The 20,294-nt window shown below is 37.1% G+C and overlaps 2 protein-coding genes across 6 annotated transcripts in view; both read left to right on the top strand.

The window, feature by feature from the left end:
• Positions 1-20,294, top strand: part of LOC127875434 (uncharacterized) — a 666,243-nt gene that overhangs the window by 280,261 nt on the left and 365,688 nt on the right. The gene's annotated exons all lie outside the window — the stretch shown is intronic.
• Positions 26-9,545, top strand: LOC127875460 (uncharacterized). 5 transcript variants are annotated; one of them, XM_052420554.1, is made up of 6 exons: positions 26-128; positions 2,362-2,483; positions 3,533-3,659; positions 5,564-5,766; positions 6,691-6,931; positions 8,875-9,545. In XM_052420554.1, exons 4-6 carry the CDS (start codon positions 5,678-5,680, stop codon positions 9,217-9,219), a joined length of 675 nt encoding a protein of 224 aa, XP_052276514.1. In that variant the 5' UTR covers positions 26-128; positions 2,362-2,483; positions 3,533-3,659; positions 5,564-5,677; the 3' UTR covers positions 9,220-9,545. The 5 variants fall into 5 exon arrangements, with proteins under 5 accessions (XP_052276514.1, XP_052276487.1, XP_052276496.1 ...); XM_052420527.1 differs by having other exon boundaries at positions 27-128; positions 8,857-9,545; XM_052420536.1 differs by having other exon boundaries at positions 27-128; positions 5,567-5,766; positions 8,857-9,545.

A 20,294-nucleotide genomic window follows, 5' to 3' on the forward strand; every position in this document is an offset into this window, starting at 1 on the left:
AAACTATGTTCAATAACATGACGTCACTATATCGATGGCGTTATGTCTTTGTTATATACGTCAATGACATCGAACGTCATGGTAACACAATTGTGCATGTTTTGACAAAGAGTGCCACTTTCGGATGGGTAAGTAATGATTCAGTTATGTATTAATTGTAAGGTAAACAACGATCATATGTGGACGAAAAGAAATCAGCACGAACATAAATATATTCCAAAAATGACGTAATAAATGTAGATTTGTCAAGAGAAGAATCAGACTTTGTTACACTTTGGGACTTTTCTAATGCATCACTTTTCAAACTTGAATATCTCAGTTACGAGTAAAGACATTTATTTAAAATTTTACATACAATCATTTTGACTACATTCTATGCAAGCTCACGATAAAATAATTCTTTCGTGACGATTGGACGCTTTAGCACGTGGGCTTGGCGTGGTTCCATATTTTTGCAAGTGGAAATGTTGAAACGCGATTTAATTCCATTTTAATTTCAATTTAATTATTTTAGGAGGTTTCTTACATGAGGAAAACATAAAATTAATTTACAAAACAATATAGCTCGAATGAAAAAAAAAGAATATTCAGGAGCGCAATCGCACACTTTGTATTTTACAGACTACCTTTCCCACTTGCTAAAGCGTCTGATCGTCACGGATGAATGATTTTATCGTTAGCTTGCATTATATTGTAGTCAAATGATCACATGTGCAATTTTAAATAAATATATTCACTCATTACTGAGCTATGTTAGTTTTAAAAATTAATGCGTTAGAAAAATCACAAATTGTTGTAAATTTCATATTCTAGGTAAGTTTTTACACAAGGAAAACATAACAGTAATGAAAGAAAAACAATATGGCTCGTATGGATATGCAGGAGCGAAACTGTTCAATCGGCATGTTGCAAGCCGGTCAGTTATTAAGACGTGTAAATTTATGCGTTTTACTTTTCACATTGTTATTATTTAACGTTGTACGAGTTTGCGAATTTGATTTTTGAAGTGACGTTTTTAATTTGTTTAGTTTTATTTATTTATTTTTTTCAATTTCAATTAAATTTTCAGAAATTATCAGATATGTGTAGAAATATCCATGGCCCAAATTGAAACACAAGCCGTTCAAAAATAAGGAAGCTATATTGATATGATAAAGTGATGTATTAGAAAAGTCTAAAAGTGTACTCGAAGGTTGTTGATAGAAACATGTTGCCTTTATTGTGTGTTTTTTCGAATTGATAAATATATGACCAGCGCTCTAGGAAAACGGCGCTTAATGCATGTGCGTAAAGTGTTGTCCCAGATGAGACTGTCAGCACTGGCTTATCAGACACAACACCTTCCGCTTAAACTGGATTTTCCTTTTTAAACAAAAACTTGCATAAAAGCGGAAAGAGTCGCCCCTGATAAGCCTGTAAAGATTTTATTCACATAAAAAATTCTATACTTCATTGTAAATCAAATAATAACATATGAATGTCAGAATAGATCGACATCGCAAAGTATTGTTACGTTACACAATAATATAATGTAGATACGGAACCATTTATGAAATTTGGAATGTTTACAACTAATCATTAATAAAATAAATGACTAGTAAATATATTTAGTCCAAAAGTCTTACGATCATAGTTTTTGCTTGTAAATGTAATTGCATTATCCGAAAATATGTAAACATTTTTCTATGAAATACGAGAATACAAGTTAATATATAGCCACGAATTGCTAGAATACAGGTTACATTGTTTGAATGAAGGATTATAGTATTGATGTTTACTGTTATTAAACGTGTTTACTACCAAAACTTATTAATATAATCATTTTTATATGCTAAAATTTTAACAATTATATTGGGAATATTTAAAAATGCATTAATCAGGAATCAAACTTTTTTCTGGGGAGGTAAATCAAGCGTACTGGGCGATTCAGAGCCCTGTCCGTCACTACAAATAGTTCATATTCTACACGCTGTCATTTAAACACCGAGAGGTCACTTGTTCGCTCCCCACAGAGGGAACGTTCTACATGTATCTTCATCTCCCCAAAAGACACCACGTACTGATGAAACCAGGAAACGGACTCGAGAGCGTAACGATAAGTCTGGGGCTGTTCACGCTATCAAGCTACAATAAATATGTTTGAACTAAACGCTGTCAGTAATGCAGATTGTATTGCTAGCCAAATTATCAATGAAAATGTTTAAAAATGCTTCATAATTTTATTTATTTTGATTTACTTATTATCCATATACGAAGCGATGTCCAGATTGAAATCTATTTTTATGAATATATGACTTTCTTTAATTTATAAAAAATAATGTTTTTGGTTTTCGGCTTTTAAAATGCGGTTCCGTTGCCTAGGTAATGTCAACATCCAGCCAGGCGCTCATACTTAAGAAAGGCGTACTGATGGAGGATGAAGTGCGACCGACGTCGTCGGGACAACGGTCGGGATCTCAGTGCTCTGTGCCGACAGTTGTGAGGTAATATTGAAAGTGCATCTTATGATGATGGAGATAGTAGCGATAGTGATGGTTTTGGTGGTGGTGGTGATGATGATGATTATGATGATGATAATTAAGATTATAATCGTCATTTTCATCATCATCATCATCATCATCATCATCATCATCATCATCATCATCATCATCATCATCATCATCATCATCATCATCATCATCATCATCATCATCGTCATCATCATCATCATCATCATTATCATCATCACCATCACCATCACCATCATCATTATCATCATCATCATCGAAATACTACTTCTTCTACTACTTCTGCTACTACTACTACTACAACTACTACTACTAAAACAACTATTATTTCTACTACCACTGAACCTGCTGATTATTTTACCACAACCACCAACAACAATAACCACCACCACCACCACTACTTCTACTACTACTACTACTTCTACTACTACTACTACTACTACTACTACTACTACTACTACTACTACTACTACTACTACTACTACCACCACTACTACTACTACTACTACTACTACTACTACTACTACTAACCGTACAACGAAATTTACTCGACTCATTTGAGAATGACGTCATTTTGACGTCATGAAGTTATTATTTCAACGAAATTCTAAAGCTAACTTTTGTTCAAATGTAAACAAAATGACAAATATGAATAACATAAAAAAAGAAATTATTTTGACATCTACTGAAAGCAAATGTAATATTGGAATTATTTTTATATACATATGAAATAGAACAATACGTCCATTACGGGAGGAAATGGGAGGGAAAAGCAAGACTATGACGAGCCTAATAATGGGAAAGATGATCCTTATGTTTATGCATAAGAACCTTTCCGCTTACTGGATTTTTTGTTAAGAGGAAGTCTTTTCCGGACGAAAATTAAATGTATGCGGAGAAAGTCGTCCCTATTAGCCTGTACGGACTACACAGGCTACTCTGAAATGACATTTTTTCGCACGTGCATTTATCCCAGAACGAGGCCTAAACAATGACTTAATAATGCACAATTTCTATTCTCGAAGTGGCGTGCGCTTGGCGGGACTGGTTCCTCAACGGACGTTGATAAAGTTGACAGCCGGCCCATTTCCGGTTGATGTCGGCCCTACACCGCCGGTCTAGACAGATCGTCCATCTCTGCAAAGGTAAAAGGTCGGTAATTGAATAGAGCCCGTCTTATAGAGCATCATACGATATATATGTATGGTCGGTAATTGAATAGAGTCCGTTTTATAGAACTTCATGCGATATATATGTATGGTCGGTAATTGAATAGAGTCCGTCTTATAGAACTTCATACGATATATATGTATGGTCGGTAATTGAATAGAGCCCGTCTTATAGAGCATCATACGATATATATGTATGGTCGGTAATTGAATAGAGTCCGTCTTATAGAGCATCATACGATATATATGTATGGTCGGTAATTGAATAGAGTCCGTTTTATAGAACTTCATGCGATATATATGTATGGTCGGTAATTGAATAGAGTCCGTCTTGTAGAACTACATACGATATATATGTATGGTCGGTAATTGAATAGAGTCCGTCTAATAGAACTTCATACGATATATATGTATGGTTGGTAATTGAATAGAGTCCGTCTTATAGAACTTCAAACGATATATATGTATGGTTGGTAATTGAATAGAGCCCGTCTTATAGAACTTCATACGATATATATAAATGGTCGGTAAATGAATAGAGCCCGTCTTATAGAACTTCATACGGTATATATTTTAGCAGCGCTCTGGGAAAACCGGCCTTAATGCATGACCATAAAGTGTCGTTCCATATTAGCCTGTGAAATTCCCTAGATGCTCGCTAAGTCTTGTATTTCCTTCAAACAAATCATGCCATGCAATCAGAAAGTGTCATCGAAGATAAGCCTGTGCGTACTGTACATGCTAATCTGGGACAGCCATTTTAGTTTACGCACAAACATTAAGCCCAGTTTTTTCCGTTCGGGTTTCATATTTAGTTACGGTGCGATTTTGGACGGAGTACAATAACAAGGTCTCGACCTCTCTAATAACTTACTTTCAATAATTCGTTTCAATTCCCGACAATAATTTTCTTTTTACTTTTTTTAAGGATATTATTTTGTATTAATGTGAAATAACAGTGAGCATAAATTCAAGCCTTAACTGTAATTTTCCGGTACAAAATTTGATAAGAAATGACCAAGGCAACTTTTGAAACCTAAGGAAATTTCTTAATTTTAATAATAAATATGCCCTCAATCATTTTGCTGCTTTGTTTAGATGGGACACATTTAACAAGTCTGTCATGACGAATCTTTGGATTACACAAAGCTTTTGAATTAAAACACTGAATTTAGTCGTATGCCAGCTTCTCCGTTCCCCTTAAGACATCGGTGCATGCCTTGTAATTTAGACAGACTCGACATGTTTTTGTTCAGACATGTCACTGGTTTTGAGCATCAAATATTTTACTGGTTACGATCATGTCTCCGATCAACACATTGTCCTTCTAATAAAAAACAACAGCATGCGATGACGTCATTTTGATCCATTATTATTTTCTTACACTTTCTTACACTTATTTGTTTTCGTTTTAACAAGTACAACACGTACGGATGTAGTCAACATTATTGAGATTCGTTATAGGTAAATGACTGCAAATAATATATATAAACACGCTCACAATTATTAAATTTACGACAAAGCTCGAAACAGTTTTTGATAAGCAAAAAGGATATAACTGATGCGATTACTTTAATATGTCAGTATGTAGGATTTGTCTCAATTGATTGAGCGAACTATGCAAACACTTAACTGAATTACGAATAAAGGTATTATAATTTTCAGCGCAAAAATGCAATTAATGGAGACAATAGTGACATGTTTATTATAACAAATTTCAAATTGCTATAAAAATACATTTCCTATAGAAGTGCAATAAAAAGTTTTTCACAATCACAACTCAAACATTTTCTTCTTTATCGCGATTTTCTTAATTAAACAAAAAACTTTGTTTTGGTGAAGTATCCGCTTCGACCATGCGCAGTTAGTTGACTTATTATATTTCAGCAGCCAGTCAGTCCTTTCCAATACCAGAAGTTACTCGCTTTTGGTTTCCGGCCCAGTACCCTCTTGCTGGACCCGGACTGCGTGTATGATGCCACCTGCCACCGCGCCTGTTGTATGCATGCACCGCGATCCCGGAAGGAGAGCCCACAGAAACCGGACGCACCTAGCGGGATCGCGGCACGGGGCGCTGTTGATCCTCAGATGTGAGTATCACGTGTCATAAGTAAATGATTGATGTTCGCTATTAATTTTTCACACGGTATTCTTTTGTGTGTTTGTTTATCGTTTGTTCGCTCTCAGGTGCCAGCCTGTATGCTTAGATTACTTTTCTATCCATCGGGCGCTATATAGGAAATACTTAGTAGCACTGCACAATAACAATCTTCCCTTTTTCCCATCACCGATGAAATTTTACAATGCTCGTTCTGGGAATTCTAGGCTTAATGCATTTGCCTTAAGTGTCATTCCAGATTTACCTGTACAGTTCGCACAGGCTAAGCAGTGGAACCGCTTTCCGCCTTACCTGGATTTTCGTGAAGATGACGCTTTCTATTACACAAATTTCCATTAAAGCGGATTGGATTTGCTAAACACAAAAAACAACAACAACCGAAAAATTCTAAACCGTTATACAGGCCAATTAACATATATTCTATAAAAATTATATTTAATGAAATTTTTGAAAATAAAATTAACAATTTTATGTATACTCGTCAAACAAATTAGATGCAATGCTTGAATTAAATCAGTTCCGAATGAATAGCAAATGTTCAGATGGTAATTACCTTAAACACGCGTTATTATATGAAAAATGGCGACCCTTGTCAACGATGACGCCTTGTTATTTCAATAATAATTCATGATAAACTCGTGTTAAAAGTCGTTTTTTGAACACTCTGTTTTATCTGCATCGATTTTGTACTCAAAACACGAGTTTCACGTGCATGATAATGTTTTGAAAGCTATGCGCACGAGCTAATTGTGACATTTGTTTAAGTATCTTTACCTATTAAAGGAAATGCATAAGATTATTTTTCACTTACAACACAAGTATTTGAAATTAACGCAGTGTTTTTTGTCACGCGTTTCCATGTAATATGTTTGCCTCATTTTTGATAAATGCGCAGTGACAACATCGATTGGATCGCCCCAAGTCTGCACATGCGCAGTGACAACATCGACCGGATCGCCCCAAGTCTGCACATGCATGGTGACAACATCGACCGAATCGCCCCAAGTCTGCACATGCGCAGTGACAACATCGACCAGATCGCCCCGAGTCTGCACATGCGCAGTGACACACCACCCAGTATTCCGAACGCCGCAGTTTTCAGTTTCCGGAACAACGCAAACGTGCCCCACTCGAAGGTAATACATGGTTAAGACTCCACTTACACGACCGCATCTTTTTAACATTATATGTCCAGTTTTTGATAATGTTCTCAACCAACGTAACTTATTTAGTCCTGTATTGTTGGTGAAAAAAAGAATTTAAGTTGTATCTACCAGCTACTGATGATACTTTAAGTGATGCTTGATTGGTCAATTAAGACTGCGCCCGAGTATTATTCCCGCCAAAAATCCGACGTCGTAAAACGCGCTACGGAATACTTAATAAAATTATCTTTGAAGAAAAACTCAATATGCCTTTAAGGCAGGAGTATCGATAATATAATGGCTGTTTTTCAGAATATTGACATAAATATGAACATCATTAATATTTAAAAATATAGCCGACAACGATCAATTTAGCGTTCGAATTCCCGTGTGCGAGTTACTATATTCACCGTATCCGGGGTTCATTTAAGTATACTTAAGCGTACCCGGGGTACAGTTAAGTAGTACCCGAGCATAAGTGACACAAATCATAAAATGTATTAAAATTGCAAAGACGCACCTTGATAAAATTATATCCTTCATAACGAGTAAATAATAATTGTATAATTATAAACTACATATGTACTAGCCACGGATCGTATATTGACAGGAGTTGAATCGAGTATTTGACCCTTACTGTAGTAAATTAAATTGTATGCAAAAACTAACCATCCGAGTTTATTGGTTTAAACGTTATCTAGTGCTTATTAATTCTTCTTTAAAAAATATAACTTTTAGTATATATTTCCGTTGTTATTTATGGATTTATAGCGCGTTAAACACAAAAAATAAACATTTATGTTTTACCCCCGCGCGTTTAACCGTGTCGTAACTTAGTCACGTGACTGGTAGCTATCGATTAGCGCACATCGAAGCGCCGAGGTTATACATTTGGATGAACCCATATATCATTAGAAAGCCTACGTTTCGTAGCTTTCAGATATATATAAATATATATATAAAGTGTTTTTTTCTGATTTGGGCAGCGAGTTATAACTTTAACTTTTGCAAATATCATACCGTTTTAGAATCTAGATTTACGGTTAACATGTTCGTTCTTTATACCGATTTGAAGCGTTTATAATTGGAGATCAGTTTTTAAAACTACATCTTGCTTAGAAGAATAGAATTCTGTATATGAGAAAAAAGCGTTTAAAAATGAAAGTAAATAAAGAATAAAGGCGTACGCTCCGAACGTTTGGAGTTTTATCATCTAGGTTGACATGTTCGTACTTTATACCGATTTGTAGCGTTTATAATTGGAGTTCAGTTTTTAAAACAACATCTTGCTTAAAAGAATAGAATTTTGTATATGATGGAAAAAAGGTATAAAAATGAAAGTAAATAAGGAATGAAGGCGTACGAAAGTAGTGCGCGATCCTAACGCACCGAACGTTTGGAGTTTAATAATCTAGGTTGACATGTTCGTACTTTATACCGATTTGTAGCGTTTATAATTGGAGTTCAGTTTTTAAAACTACATCTTGCTTAGATGAATAGAATTCTGTATACGATAGAAAAAAAGGATTTAAAAATGAAAGTAAATAAGGAATGAAGGCGTATGAAAGTAGCCCGCGATCCTAACGCTCCGAACGTTTGGAGTTTTATAATCTAGGTTGACATGCTCTTACTTTATACCGATTTGTAGCGTTTTTATGTAGAGTTCAGTTTTAAAAATTTCATCTTGCGTAAGAGAAAAGAATTCTGTATACGATAGAAATAACTGCAATAACCACTGTTGCTAATGCTAGTATAACTTCTAATAATAATTATGAGGAAAAATAAATTAAGAATGCTTCTACTACAGCAACCAGCATATTCAGTAATACTACTATTACTGCGTCTACCGCTATTGCTGCTGTTGCTGCTATGACTACTACCCCTACTACAACCACTACTTATAAAATCACGAACAGGTGCAGTACCTAATACAGACTCAACTCAACGTTCCGGTGCGAAGTATCCAGTTCGATCCCCACGATATCCGGTCATCGCGACCAGATGTTGAATCCCGCTGGGTCGTCAAATATCGTAATACAGCGGATGTGTCAAAAGCTATTCAGTCGGGACTTCTGGTGGACACGGACCGGCTGGTGTTTTACCAGCACAATGACGTCACTACACGCGAAACCGCGGCCTATAGAAACTACATGGAGGTTGTTAACGCCCATGCCGTGATAGCGGCGTCTGCTGATAACGTAGTGCGCGGGAAACTTAAACGCGCAGTTTCCAGCGGTCGATGTCACTCAAGACGTTTAAGATATTATGAAGCTAACTAAATGGAAGTGACTTTTTGAAACTATGTGACTATGTGGTTATGTTAATTAAGGTTGTTTGGGATATGTACACTGGCATGTATCAACAGTGATTCGATTAGTACACAGTCAAGTGGAATGCATACATAAACGCCATTTAAATTCAAACATCCACATTCATTTATGACAAATATACGCTTCCCTTTTGTTGTCGAAGTTTTTGTTTGTTTTGAATACTTAGGAATATAATACATGTATTGATAATACTAACTTTTAGCATATTAAATCATTTCCCACTTCAAACACAAAGTTATAACATGTATACATTAAACATATTTAGAACAAATATTTATCAGCTTTGTTGTCAAGACATTTTAGTTTAAAGCCCTCCCCATCTGACAAGTTGTGTGGACAAATTTGTGGACGGACCTTCGAACTGACAGACAGACATGATGATGGACAGAGGGTTAGCGTACGGCCACCTATATCAGAACACATCTCTGAACACACAGTCGTGTGTTGTTTTTTTGGATCCATACAAACAAAACAATTTATTTGATTTTGTAACAATACATACAATAAACAAATATGACATGACACACATATAATATTTATACTATAAAACAGCATGTTTAATATATCTGCAAAACACGATTTTGGTACCAAATATATATTTATAACTTATTATGTACCATAATATCTTTCCTTTTGGTATACATACCAATTTTGTTTACACCCTATACAAATAACAATATATGATTTAAGAGCCTGAGAAAGTATCACCCCTGATTAGCCTTTGCAGACTGCACATGATAATCTGGTACTACACTTTACGCACATGCATAAAGCCCAGTTTTTCACAGAGCCAGGCTCAAATAAACAATTCAAACTTTTTCTCAACATTGTTTCATTCATAAAATCTTACATTAAAACAAACACAAATAATAACAGTCACACTGATAAGGAAAGAACTCTAGCTGTGGTTATTTGATACAAGTAAAACTCTTTGGTTGCTCACTTGTAAAGATCCCCACATAAAAAGAGATTGCCAAGCAATAGTGTCCCCTACCGGTGAAACTCCACCATTGTTAGTATATTTTATATTTGTTGCCATAGCAACCAGAATTCTCGACGTAGGAACACAATGAAATGACATGCATAGTCTCCATATTGCCATCTATCCATGTTGCAAGTTTCATGAAAAAATATGAAGAACTTTTAAAGTTATCGCAGGATTCAGAAAAGTGTGACTGACTGACAGATAGACTGACAGACAGACTGACAGATGGAGCGCAAACCATAAGTCCCCTCCAGTTTCACCGGTAGGGGACAAAAAGCAATAGATACAAAACACTTGGAGATGTTGAGTTTTGCAATTCATTAAGAAAGCAAGTGACAGCAGTAAAGTTTTTCTCATAATTTTTTTTCAGAACCAAACACTTGTTGGGAATTATGATTTATGCAATTCATTATTAAAGTAAGTTATCGCAAATATTTTACCGAATGAAGATAGTGGGCGTTCTTTACAAATTGATACAGGAAAGTTGACTTATTTACCTAATTAAATAAATATCTGATAAATATCTGATTGATCAATTAATTTAAAATAGCACACCAAGCTATAACCTAGAGAAAAATAAATGGTTGAATATAAGCATTATATAGCACAGGGCTAGAATTGTTTTTATTATGTAAAAATACTGAATAGGGGCAAGGTTTAGCATTTGATAATATCTACTGTTATCACTCATAACAAAATAATTGTTCAGACAAAAAAATGTACGTGTGTTTCAATTCCTTGAAATGCTCAATTAAAATGTCACTGTGGGCATTATTTGGGTTTACGGACATAATGAGATATCACAACAAAGCCAAACATACTATATTCTATATGAATGTTACTAGCTTGATTTGTAAATAGCAGAAACATTAAAATGTAACCAACCGTTAAGGTATAAAAACTAGCCTTGCTCTGTCAGTAAAGGCGTAATAATGTGTGTAAAGCGTCGTCCCGGACTAGCCTACGCATTCCACACAGGCTAACGAGGGACGACACTTTCCCCAAGACAGGATTTTGATAAGAGACTTCCATATAAAATTCACATAAATGGGATTATTGGGCTACATGCAAGTGCATGAAGTGTCGGCCCAACTTATCCTTGTCATAACAGGGATGACACTTTCCGCTTTTATGATTTTTTTTATTTAAACACAAATCCAATCTGTGCAAAAAGCATCTTTCCTGATAAGCCTGTGCAGTCCTGGGACGACACTTATCGCACAATGCATTAAGTCTGTGCAGTCCGGTGACGACACTTATCGCACAATGCATTAAGTCTGTGCAGTCCTGGGACGACACTTAACACACTATGCATTAAGCCTGTGCAGTCCGGTGACGACACTTAACACACAATGCATTAAGCCTGTGCAGTCCTGGGAAGACACTTAACACACAATGCATTAAGCCTGTGCAGTCCTGGGAAGACACTTAACACACAATGCATTAAGCCTGTGCAGTCCTGGGACGACACTTAACACACAATGAATTAAGTCTGTGCAGTCCTGGGACGACACTTATCGCACAATTCATTAAGTCTGTGCAGTCCTGGGACGACACTTAACACACAATGCATTAAGTCTGTGCAGTCCTGGGACGACACTTAACACACAATGCATTAAGTCTGTGCAGTCCTGGGAAGACACTTAACACACAATGCATTAAGTCTGTGCAGTCCTGGGAAGACACTTAACACACAATGCATTAAGTCTGTGCAGTCCTGGGAAGACACTTAACACACAATGCATTAAGTCTGTGCAGTCCTGGGAAGACACTTAACACACAATGCATTAAGCCTGTGTAGTCCTGGGACGACACTTAACACACAATGCATTTAGCCTGTGTAGTCCTGGGACGACACTTAACACACAATGCATTAAGCCTGTGCAGTCCTGGGACGACACTTAACACACAATGCATTAAGCCTGTGCAGTCCTGAGACGACACTTATCACACAATGCATTAAGTCTGTGCAGTCCTGTGAAGACACTTAACACACAATGCATTAAGTCTGTGCAGTCCTGGGACGACACTTAACACACAATGCATTAAGTCTGTGCAGTCCTGGGACGACACTTAACACACAATGAATTAAGTCTGTGCAGTCCTGGGACGACACTTATCGCACAATTCATTAAGTCTGTGCAGTCCTGGGAAGACACTTAACACACAATGCATTAAGTCTGTGCAGTCCTGGGACGACACTTATCGCACAATGCATTAAGCCTGTGCAGTCCTGGGACGACACTTAACACACAATGCATTAAGTCTGTGCAGTCCTGGGACGACACTTAACACACAATGCATTAAGTCTGTGCAGTCCTGGGACGACACTTAACACACAATGCATTAAGCCTGTGCAGTCCTGGGACGACACTTAACACACTATGCATTAAGCCTGTGCAGTCCTGGGACGACACTTAACACACAATGCATTAAGCCTGTGCAGTCCTGGGAAGACACTTAACACACAATGCATTAAGTCTGTGCAGTCCTGAGACGACACTAAACACACAATGCATTAAGCCTGTGCAGCCCGGTGACGACACTAAACACACAATGCATTAAGCCTGTGCAGTCCTGGGACGACACTTAACACACAATGCATTTAGCCTGTGTAGTCCTGGGACGACACTTAACACACAATGCATTAAGCCTGTGCAGTCCTGGGACGACACTAAACACACAATGCATTAAGCCTGTGCAGTCCTGGGACGACACTTAACACACAATGCATTAAGTCTGTGCAGTCCTGGAAAGACACTTAACACACAATGCATTAAGTCTGTGCAGTCCTGGGACGCCACTTAACACACAATGCATTAAGCCTGTGCAGATTTGGGACGACACTTAACACACAATGCATTAAGCCTGTGTAGTCCTTGGACGACACTTAACACAAAATGCATTAAGTCTGTGCAGTCCTGTGAAGACACTTAACACACAATGCATTAAGCCTGTGCAGTCCTAGGACGACACTAAACACACAATGCATTAAGCCTGTGCAGTCCTAGGACGACACTTAACACACAATGCATTAAGCCTGTGCAGTCCTGGGACGACACTTAACACACAATGCATTAAGCCTGTGCAGTCCTGGGACGACACTAAACACACAATGCATTAAGCCTGTGCAGTCCTGGGACGACACTTATCGCACAATGCATTAAGCCCGGTTTTCCCAGAGCCATGCTCAATTTTATCGATTTGCTGACACAGTAGCTTTCCTTACAACAACCCTCAGCTAAGTAGCGGCCCATCTGTATACGTGTATGTTATTCAAATATTTTGTTCATATACCGGCATCTAATATTATTTTATTTACCTTAATATTTTGTTGATTAATGTGTTTTCAAGTTTCTTTTTCAGGATCACGCATTTTTAAATGTGTATCTTTTTATATTCAATATTAAGGTATTGCTTGGGATGAACATTGAACTTATTGCTTAAGATGGTTAGCACACTACTCATGATTCTGACCTAATAAGACTTACGCAATACTAATATGTCCTTCAAAGTTTGCTCATAAGACGTATATTAAAGTGGCGTAACAATTTCCCTGATCGTCTGTGTTCTTCGGAAAGTGCGTTAGCCATATTGGGTATTCTTTTCGAAAAACAGAAATATTAAAGATCAGTTAACACTGCCCAATATGATTAGGCTATATAAAAACTAACCACAACAAAAAGTGCTATACGAAGGTTAATTACTGTAGGAAAACCCTGTTCAAGAAACATTGGTGTAAGCATGTTAGAGTTCAAGCATTAAGTAACATTTCAGGATCTAAAAAGCGTTTCACGATGTGTAGTCTGAACAGGCTAATCAGGGACGATACTTTGCGATTTCAAAAACTTGTCTTTTAGAAAAGACTGCCTTTAAACGCAAAATTCCATAAAAACGTTAATTGACGTCTCTGAAAAGCCTTATCAGACTTCGACGGGCTAATCTGACTCCAAACTAAAAGCGCATGCATTAAGTCCAGTTTTCAGACTTGGACGGGCTAATCTGACTCCAAACTAAAAGCGCATGCATTAAGCCCAGTTTTCCCAGAGCGTAGCTCAATGTTTCGACGAGGTTCCAGTCTCGACTGACTGTGACCAGGCGTCGACTACTTACATCGTGTTCCACCGATATATATATGTTTGATAGTATTTTTTTTTTCATAAAATTTAATTTTTCGTTATAATATGATTATTTATCATTCAAAATGATGTTTTCACTAATTAATATCATAGCCACACGCTAACCACCTGTGGCAAAAATCATATCTATGATTCAAGACGTAAAAGAACCACTTTTAAATCGAACATTTATCTTAAGGTCGATGACTAATTTATAAGAACGCATATCAATACACATTAACTAACTTAATACCAAATACATAATTTCATTATCAATGTCATGCACTATCTGTGATAAAAGCGCTAAGATTGTATTTCAAATTCATGCGGTATCTGTCACAATCTTGATACTGTTGTCAAATGGACAAGATAACCACTGGGTTTACTAATTGCTTAATCTGTTGTATCTATTCCACGGTCTACATCAGAGAGAGGTCGAACAGTTGTATCTATTCCACGGTCTACATGAGAGAGAGGTCGAACAGTTGTATCTATTCCACGGTCTACATGAGAGAGAGGTCGAACAGTTGTATCTATTCCACGGTCTACATGAGAGAGAGAGGTCGAACAGTTGTATCTATTCCACGGTCTACATCAGAGAGAGGTCGAACAGTTGTATCTATTCCACGGTCTACATGAGAGAGAGGTCGAACAGTTGTATCTATTCCACGGTCTACATCAGAGAGAGGTCGAACAGTTGTATCTATTCCACGGTCTACATCAAAGAGAGGTCGAACAGTTGTATCTATTCCACGGTCTACATCAGAGAGGGGTCGAACAGTTGTATCTATTCCACGGTCTACATCAGGGAGGGTTCGAACAGTTGTATCTATTCCACGGTCTACATCAGAGAGGGGTCAAACAGTTTTATCTGTTCCCTGTTTCCAACAGAGAGGGGTTCGATATCGCACTTATGTCAAATCAATTAAAACGTAGATATAAATCAAAGCCACGAGTTTTAGGGAAGCCAAACCATGTACGTTTGAGGACGACCGCAAGTAATGAAGCGGAGGAGGTAAACTCATCTTCAATTTAATAATGGCTCCACTTTGAACTTCGATGACTCCGATGCCCTTTTTTATTGCTGTTTCGATACTAAAGCGGGAGTTCGATTGTAATAAATCACACATGTTTTCAATAAAAGACACTTGATAAGTTATTCATAACATTCAATCAAAGGAAGATAAATGTATTTTCTTAACATCGATGGTTGTAAGACTACCTCCACATCCGAGAGATACTAAATTCAGTGCGTATTTACACAAAGAGATTGTGTTGAAATCATTGTTGCGGCGCAAGTGTACACGACACACAGACAGCATGAGCTAAACTTTGGGAAAACGGGACTAAATGCATGTGCGTAAAGTGTCGTTCCCGATCAGTCTGTTCCATTTGCGCAGACTAATCAAACACGAACATTTTCGCCTAATGGTGTTTCGCTAAGAAGAGGAAAACACGATGAAAGCGGAATGTGTCGTCCCTGTGCAAACTAATCAAGGACGACACTTTACGCACATTCATTCAGTCTGTTTCCCCAGAGCTGTGATCACATTAATAATTATATGTGTCGCGTTCTGAGAAACTTGGGCATAATGCATGTGCGTAAAGTGTCGTCCTAGATTAGCCTGTGCAGTCCGCACAGGCTAATCAGGGACGACACGTTCCGCGTTTATGGTATTTTTAGTTTCAATAAAGTTTCTCCTTACCGAAAATCAAGTTTAGGCGGAAAGTGTCGTCCCTGATTAGCCTGTGCGGACTGCCCAGTCTAATCTGGGATGTCACTTAATGCACATGCATTAAACCCAATTTTCTCAAAACAATTCTCACATATCTTTGAAATCGATGTATCACGTTGACGTTCTAGATTAAGCATCCACTGCTTTTGATTTCAACAATAAAAATAATAAAACATGTCACTTTTCACGGAAATGTTGGCAATGAAATAACCTTGATTTCTTACAACTTTCAAAAACTATTTATTGCCATGATTCGCTTGTTCAGAAAATAGAAGCGTAACTGCGCCTTGATGATCTTTGATGCATGCGACAGTTTAATATGTTTCACTATTTACTTGACAATAAGAACTTATTTAATTGCACGCTTAAAAAATGGGAAAGATTTAATGTCTGTTATTATGATGTATTTACAAGTTTCGAAAGAGTTGATGACGATCTAATCATAGTTTACGTATCGAGACACGTGTTCGGCTGTAGCTCATTAAAGCTTTACATGTGGTTATTGATCTATTACTGAATTCCGCAATAACAAAAACGCAAAAATACTAAGACACACAACATGTTTCTTTAAAACAACCGATTTCCATCTATTTTGCATAATACTTGATAACAGACTAAGTGTCGAAGTCTTAGTTTTAATTGTCAACATTAACCAAGAGATGTCGCATAGGTTTCACATTATAGGAATGACGAGCAAGCGTGTGCACACGACAACGAAAACAAAGCAACTTTTATTTCAACGACAAATCAGACGAATATCATATACATTTATATGTCATTGATACTTGAGCTATCCGTTTCCGACAGACTAAAGTACATACGTTAATGCGATGAAGAGAGGACGAGCGGAGTAAACGGGTTTGATAATGATAACTCTTAATTTATCAATTGCGTGGTATTTACTAAAGTAGATTAAAGCATCTGTCTGATATAATTTCCCGCCATAAACATATTTTGACCTTGGCATTTAAGCGTGATGTTGTTTACTCACTACTTGACTTCCAGTGTTTAAATTGCGAGCTTGACGATTGATTGTATCGCTTCCGAATTGTGGCATTAACATTCCATATGCAGATATGACAAGCTGCATTCATAAATACAATTGAGCCGCGGTCAGTGAAAACGAGGCTCAATAAGTGTGCGTAAAGTGTCGTTCCCGTCTAGCCATGCAGTCCGCACAGACGTATCAGATACGACACTTACCACGTAAACTAGATTTTCGCTACTAAGAGACTTCATTTAAACTAAAAAATAACATCAGAGCGGAGAGTGTCGTCCCTGATTAGCCAGCACGGACTGCACATGCATTAAAGCCCGTTTTATCAGAGACAGGCTTAATTGAACTAATGGCATAATAAACATGACCAGTGGGTGACATTCGGCACCCCGCAAATGGGTCGGACAGGACATTGGCACCCGATTATATTGCACATTTGTATGGTCGGCAAATTTATGAGGTGCCGATCGTTGGGTAATGCAAAAAAAAAACGCACTGAGCCGATTGTCCGGCTGCCGTTGTTCCGGATACCTTTATAGGCTTTATATTTAAGTGTTCTGTGTGTCACACATTTCCACTTTAAATTATGTAAACACGATTAGTGACACATTTGCTTTTAAGCTAAATATGTTCACTTCTGTAACAAGTTTTGAACTTTAGAATCACATTTGCAACTTTTAATAAACTACCTATGCGCGTGAAAACTGAATCTTAACTCGAGCGCTTGTAATAACGCATATCTATCATTCACGAAAGGTCGCTGGATTGATGTCCAATAGCTTTTTGATTCACATTTTATTTTAATAACAGGCAAGTTTAATTTTTTAGCGTTTTTTTCAGTGTAATTTGACTTGTTTTCATAAAAAGTTAATGCTTATGTCAAAGATCAGATAATGTTCGCTCAGTTCCTGCCATGACAAGTTCGAATTGCCAAAATGCTATAGAAGGAAAACAGTAGAATAAAAGAGACATAGGGTATGGTTAATAATTTGCAAATACGATCGCATCAGTCGAGCGATCGCGTAGCCGAAGCCAGAGGCGTTGTGTTGCTGACTTCCTCTTGAGTTCTGATGCATTCAAGTGGCCGCAAGAATTATGATAATTATTTTCCTAATGAGACCCTCGCTTCTTTCATGATTTTGGTTTATGTATATGACACCTAAATGCTTATTAGATACACAAGATTCGTCGCTTGATATGTATGACACGTCGCTATCCCTTTTTTAGCTATGAAAATGCCTAAATTCAGATGTTTAAAAAGATATTACGATGTTATTTGATGCGTTAGTATGATATGGGTGCTCAATAGTGAATACTAAGATAAAGTTTGTATAAAGACACCTCCTGCATCGCAGTAGATTTAGTTTCACTAAAAAAAAGTGCACGAAAAAACAGTGATGCTACCTGGTTGCAAACGATAGCATCGTAGAAAACTTCGAAATCCGACAATGAAGTTATACAATTTGTGTTTTGCTTGCAATAACGTACTAAATGGCCAAATTATGTGCATCATTCACGATTGGAGCCGAGTCATGCGAAACTGTGCATTGTGTGATATGCGCCAAGCGTAGCCCAAGACAAGCCTGAGCATTCGCGCCGTGTAATCAAGTGCCTTAAAGGGATATGTTCACATATGTTGGCGTGTATTGAAGTCTGTCATTATATGCTTTATATTGATAAACGTAAAAATTGGATCTAAAAAAGCTCTTGTAAAAAAAAAAACAAGAATATAATTACAGAAAGAAAAACGAGTAACCCATAACTGGGCTCGAACCACTGATCCCTGGAGTAAAAGTCTAACGCTTAGACCATTCGGCCATCCGTGCTCATACCATGAGTGCTGATTTAATACTTTATATAAACAATCCTCGTAGTGTCACAAAATATAACGACAACAACATGAACTTTTCAAATTATTCAATCGTTTCGCGGTGCAACGCTTTATAATTTTCAGGTTTTAAAATTATCAAAGAATGCATATAATGGATAATTAAGAGCATGTTAAATGTTCAGAATTACTGTTTCCTCACAAATAGCATCACTACAACACAAAATTTCGAATCTCAAACAATTTTTTCATTTTTTTCAATTAACCAAAACGTGAAAAGGTCCCTTTAAATCCACGAGAGGTTTCGTGGCCTAGTAAGCGGATAAGGTAGCTCCTTACCAGACTGCTCGGATGCGCAGGCTGGTCTTGAGCTAAACTGGCCGCATACGGTTAAGACCCATTTTCGCATGTCACTCCTTATATTAACTATGCCGAAGCAAAAGCCCCGATGTTTATTTCAGACAAAGTTTGTAATTTTAATAGTTAAAAACTGTTACGACTACATTGTATCTTCTTTGAAAGCGTTCTATATAATTGTATAGTTAACGGTTAAATTCAAACTCATACAGAACAAATTATTAAGTCATAAAACGCTACAATATAACTGCAATTTGAAATAAAGACTGCAATGAACTAGTTAAAACCACATACTCCTGAACTCAATATTCCAGTCCGCAATAGTATGTATGTGAACATGAGACAAACACATATCGTTTACATTTTTTACCAGCATGCGGTCGTTTATTGTTAATTGTGAGATTTTGTTAAATATAACATTGCATATTTTTATTGCAAAAGTAACTTATCTAAAGACGAAGTAATTTATCCGATATGCGGTTTTGTTAAGGTCACCATTGCCGCAGAATTGATCTAACTTGTCATGTTAATGTAGGTTTACATAAACGGCGGGTTTTATCAACAAAATATCGACGTATGTACGTCTATAGATGTTTATCACAGCGGTACTAAATATTGACATGGCGTCGAGGTTATATCTAATCGCGGTGACGGGCCCATGGGATTTTCACACATATTTGATACGTGTATATTTTATCTGCGGGTCCAATGCCCTCTGGCGGTTTGGCGTACTCTCTGGTCAGTCTGTTGCGCGAATTTACTTAATAAACGGCGACAGTCCTCCGTGGGGGATATGTTCAACCCCTCATCATATGGTGTGAAATATTTTTATTCACTTAAGTAACATTGGCGTCATGAAAATATATGAACACGATAATATTGTATACCACGAAAAACGTTTCTAACTTAAAAGGACGTATTTAAACATACAACGAAAATTGCCAGTTTTCAACAATTTTGTGTTTTACACTTAAACAATACCAACGACAAGATAGGGACATCA

This window comes from Dreissena polymorpha, chromosome 1, assembly GCF_020536995.1.
Source record: "Dreissena polymorpha isolate Duluth1 chromosome 1, UMN_Dpol_1.0, whole genome shotgun sequence".
In the NCBI taxonomy this organism is placed as follows: Eukaryota; Metazoa; Mollusca; class Bivalvia; order Myida; family Dreissenidae; genus Dreissena; species Dreissena polymorpha.

Coding starts and splice junctions, on each gene's coding strand:
- LOC127875460 (XM_052420527.1), top strand. CDS start 5,678: ATGCATGCACCGCGATCCCGGAAGGAGAGCCCACAGAAACCGGACGCA. Junction 5,767..6,690: donor GGCGCTGTTGATCCTCAGAT/GTGAGTATCACG, acceptor ATAAATGCGCAG/TGACAACATCGATTGGATCG. Junction 6,932..8,856: donor CAAACGTGCCCCACTCGAAG/GTAATACATGGT, acceptor AATCACGAACAG/GTGCAGTACCTAATACAGAC.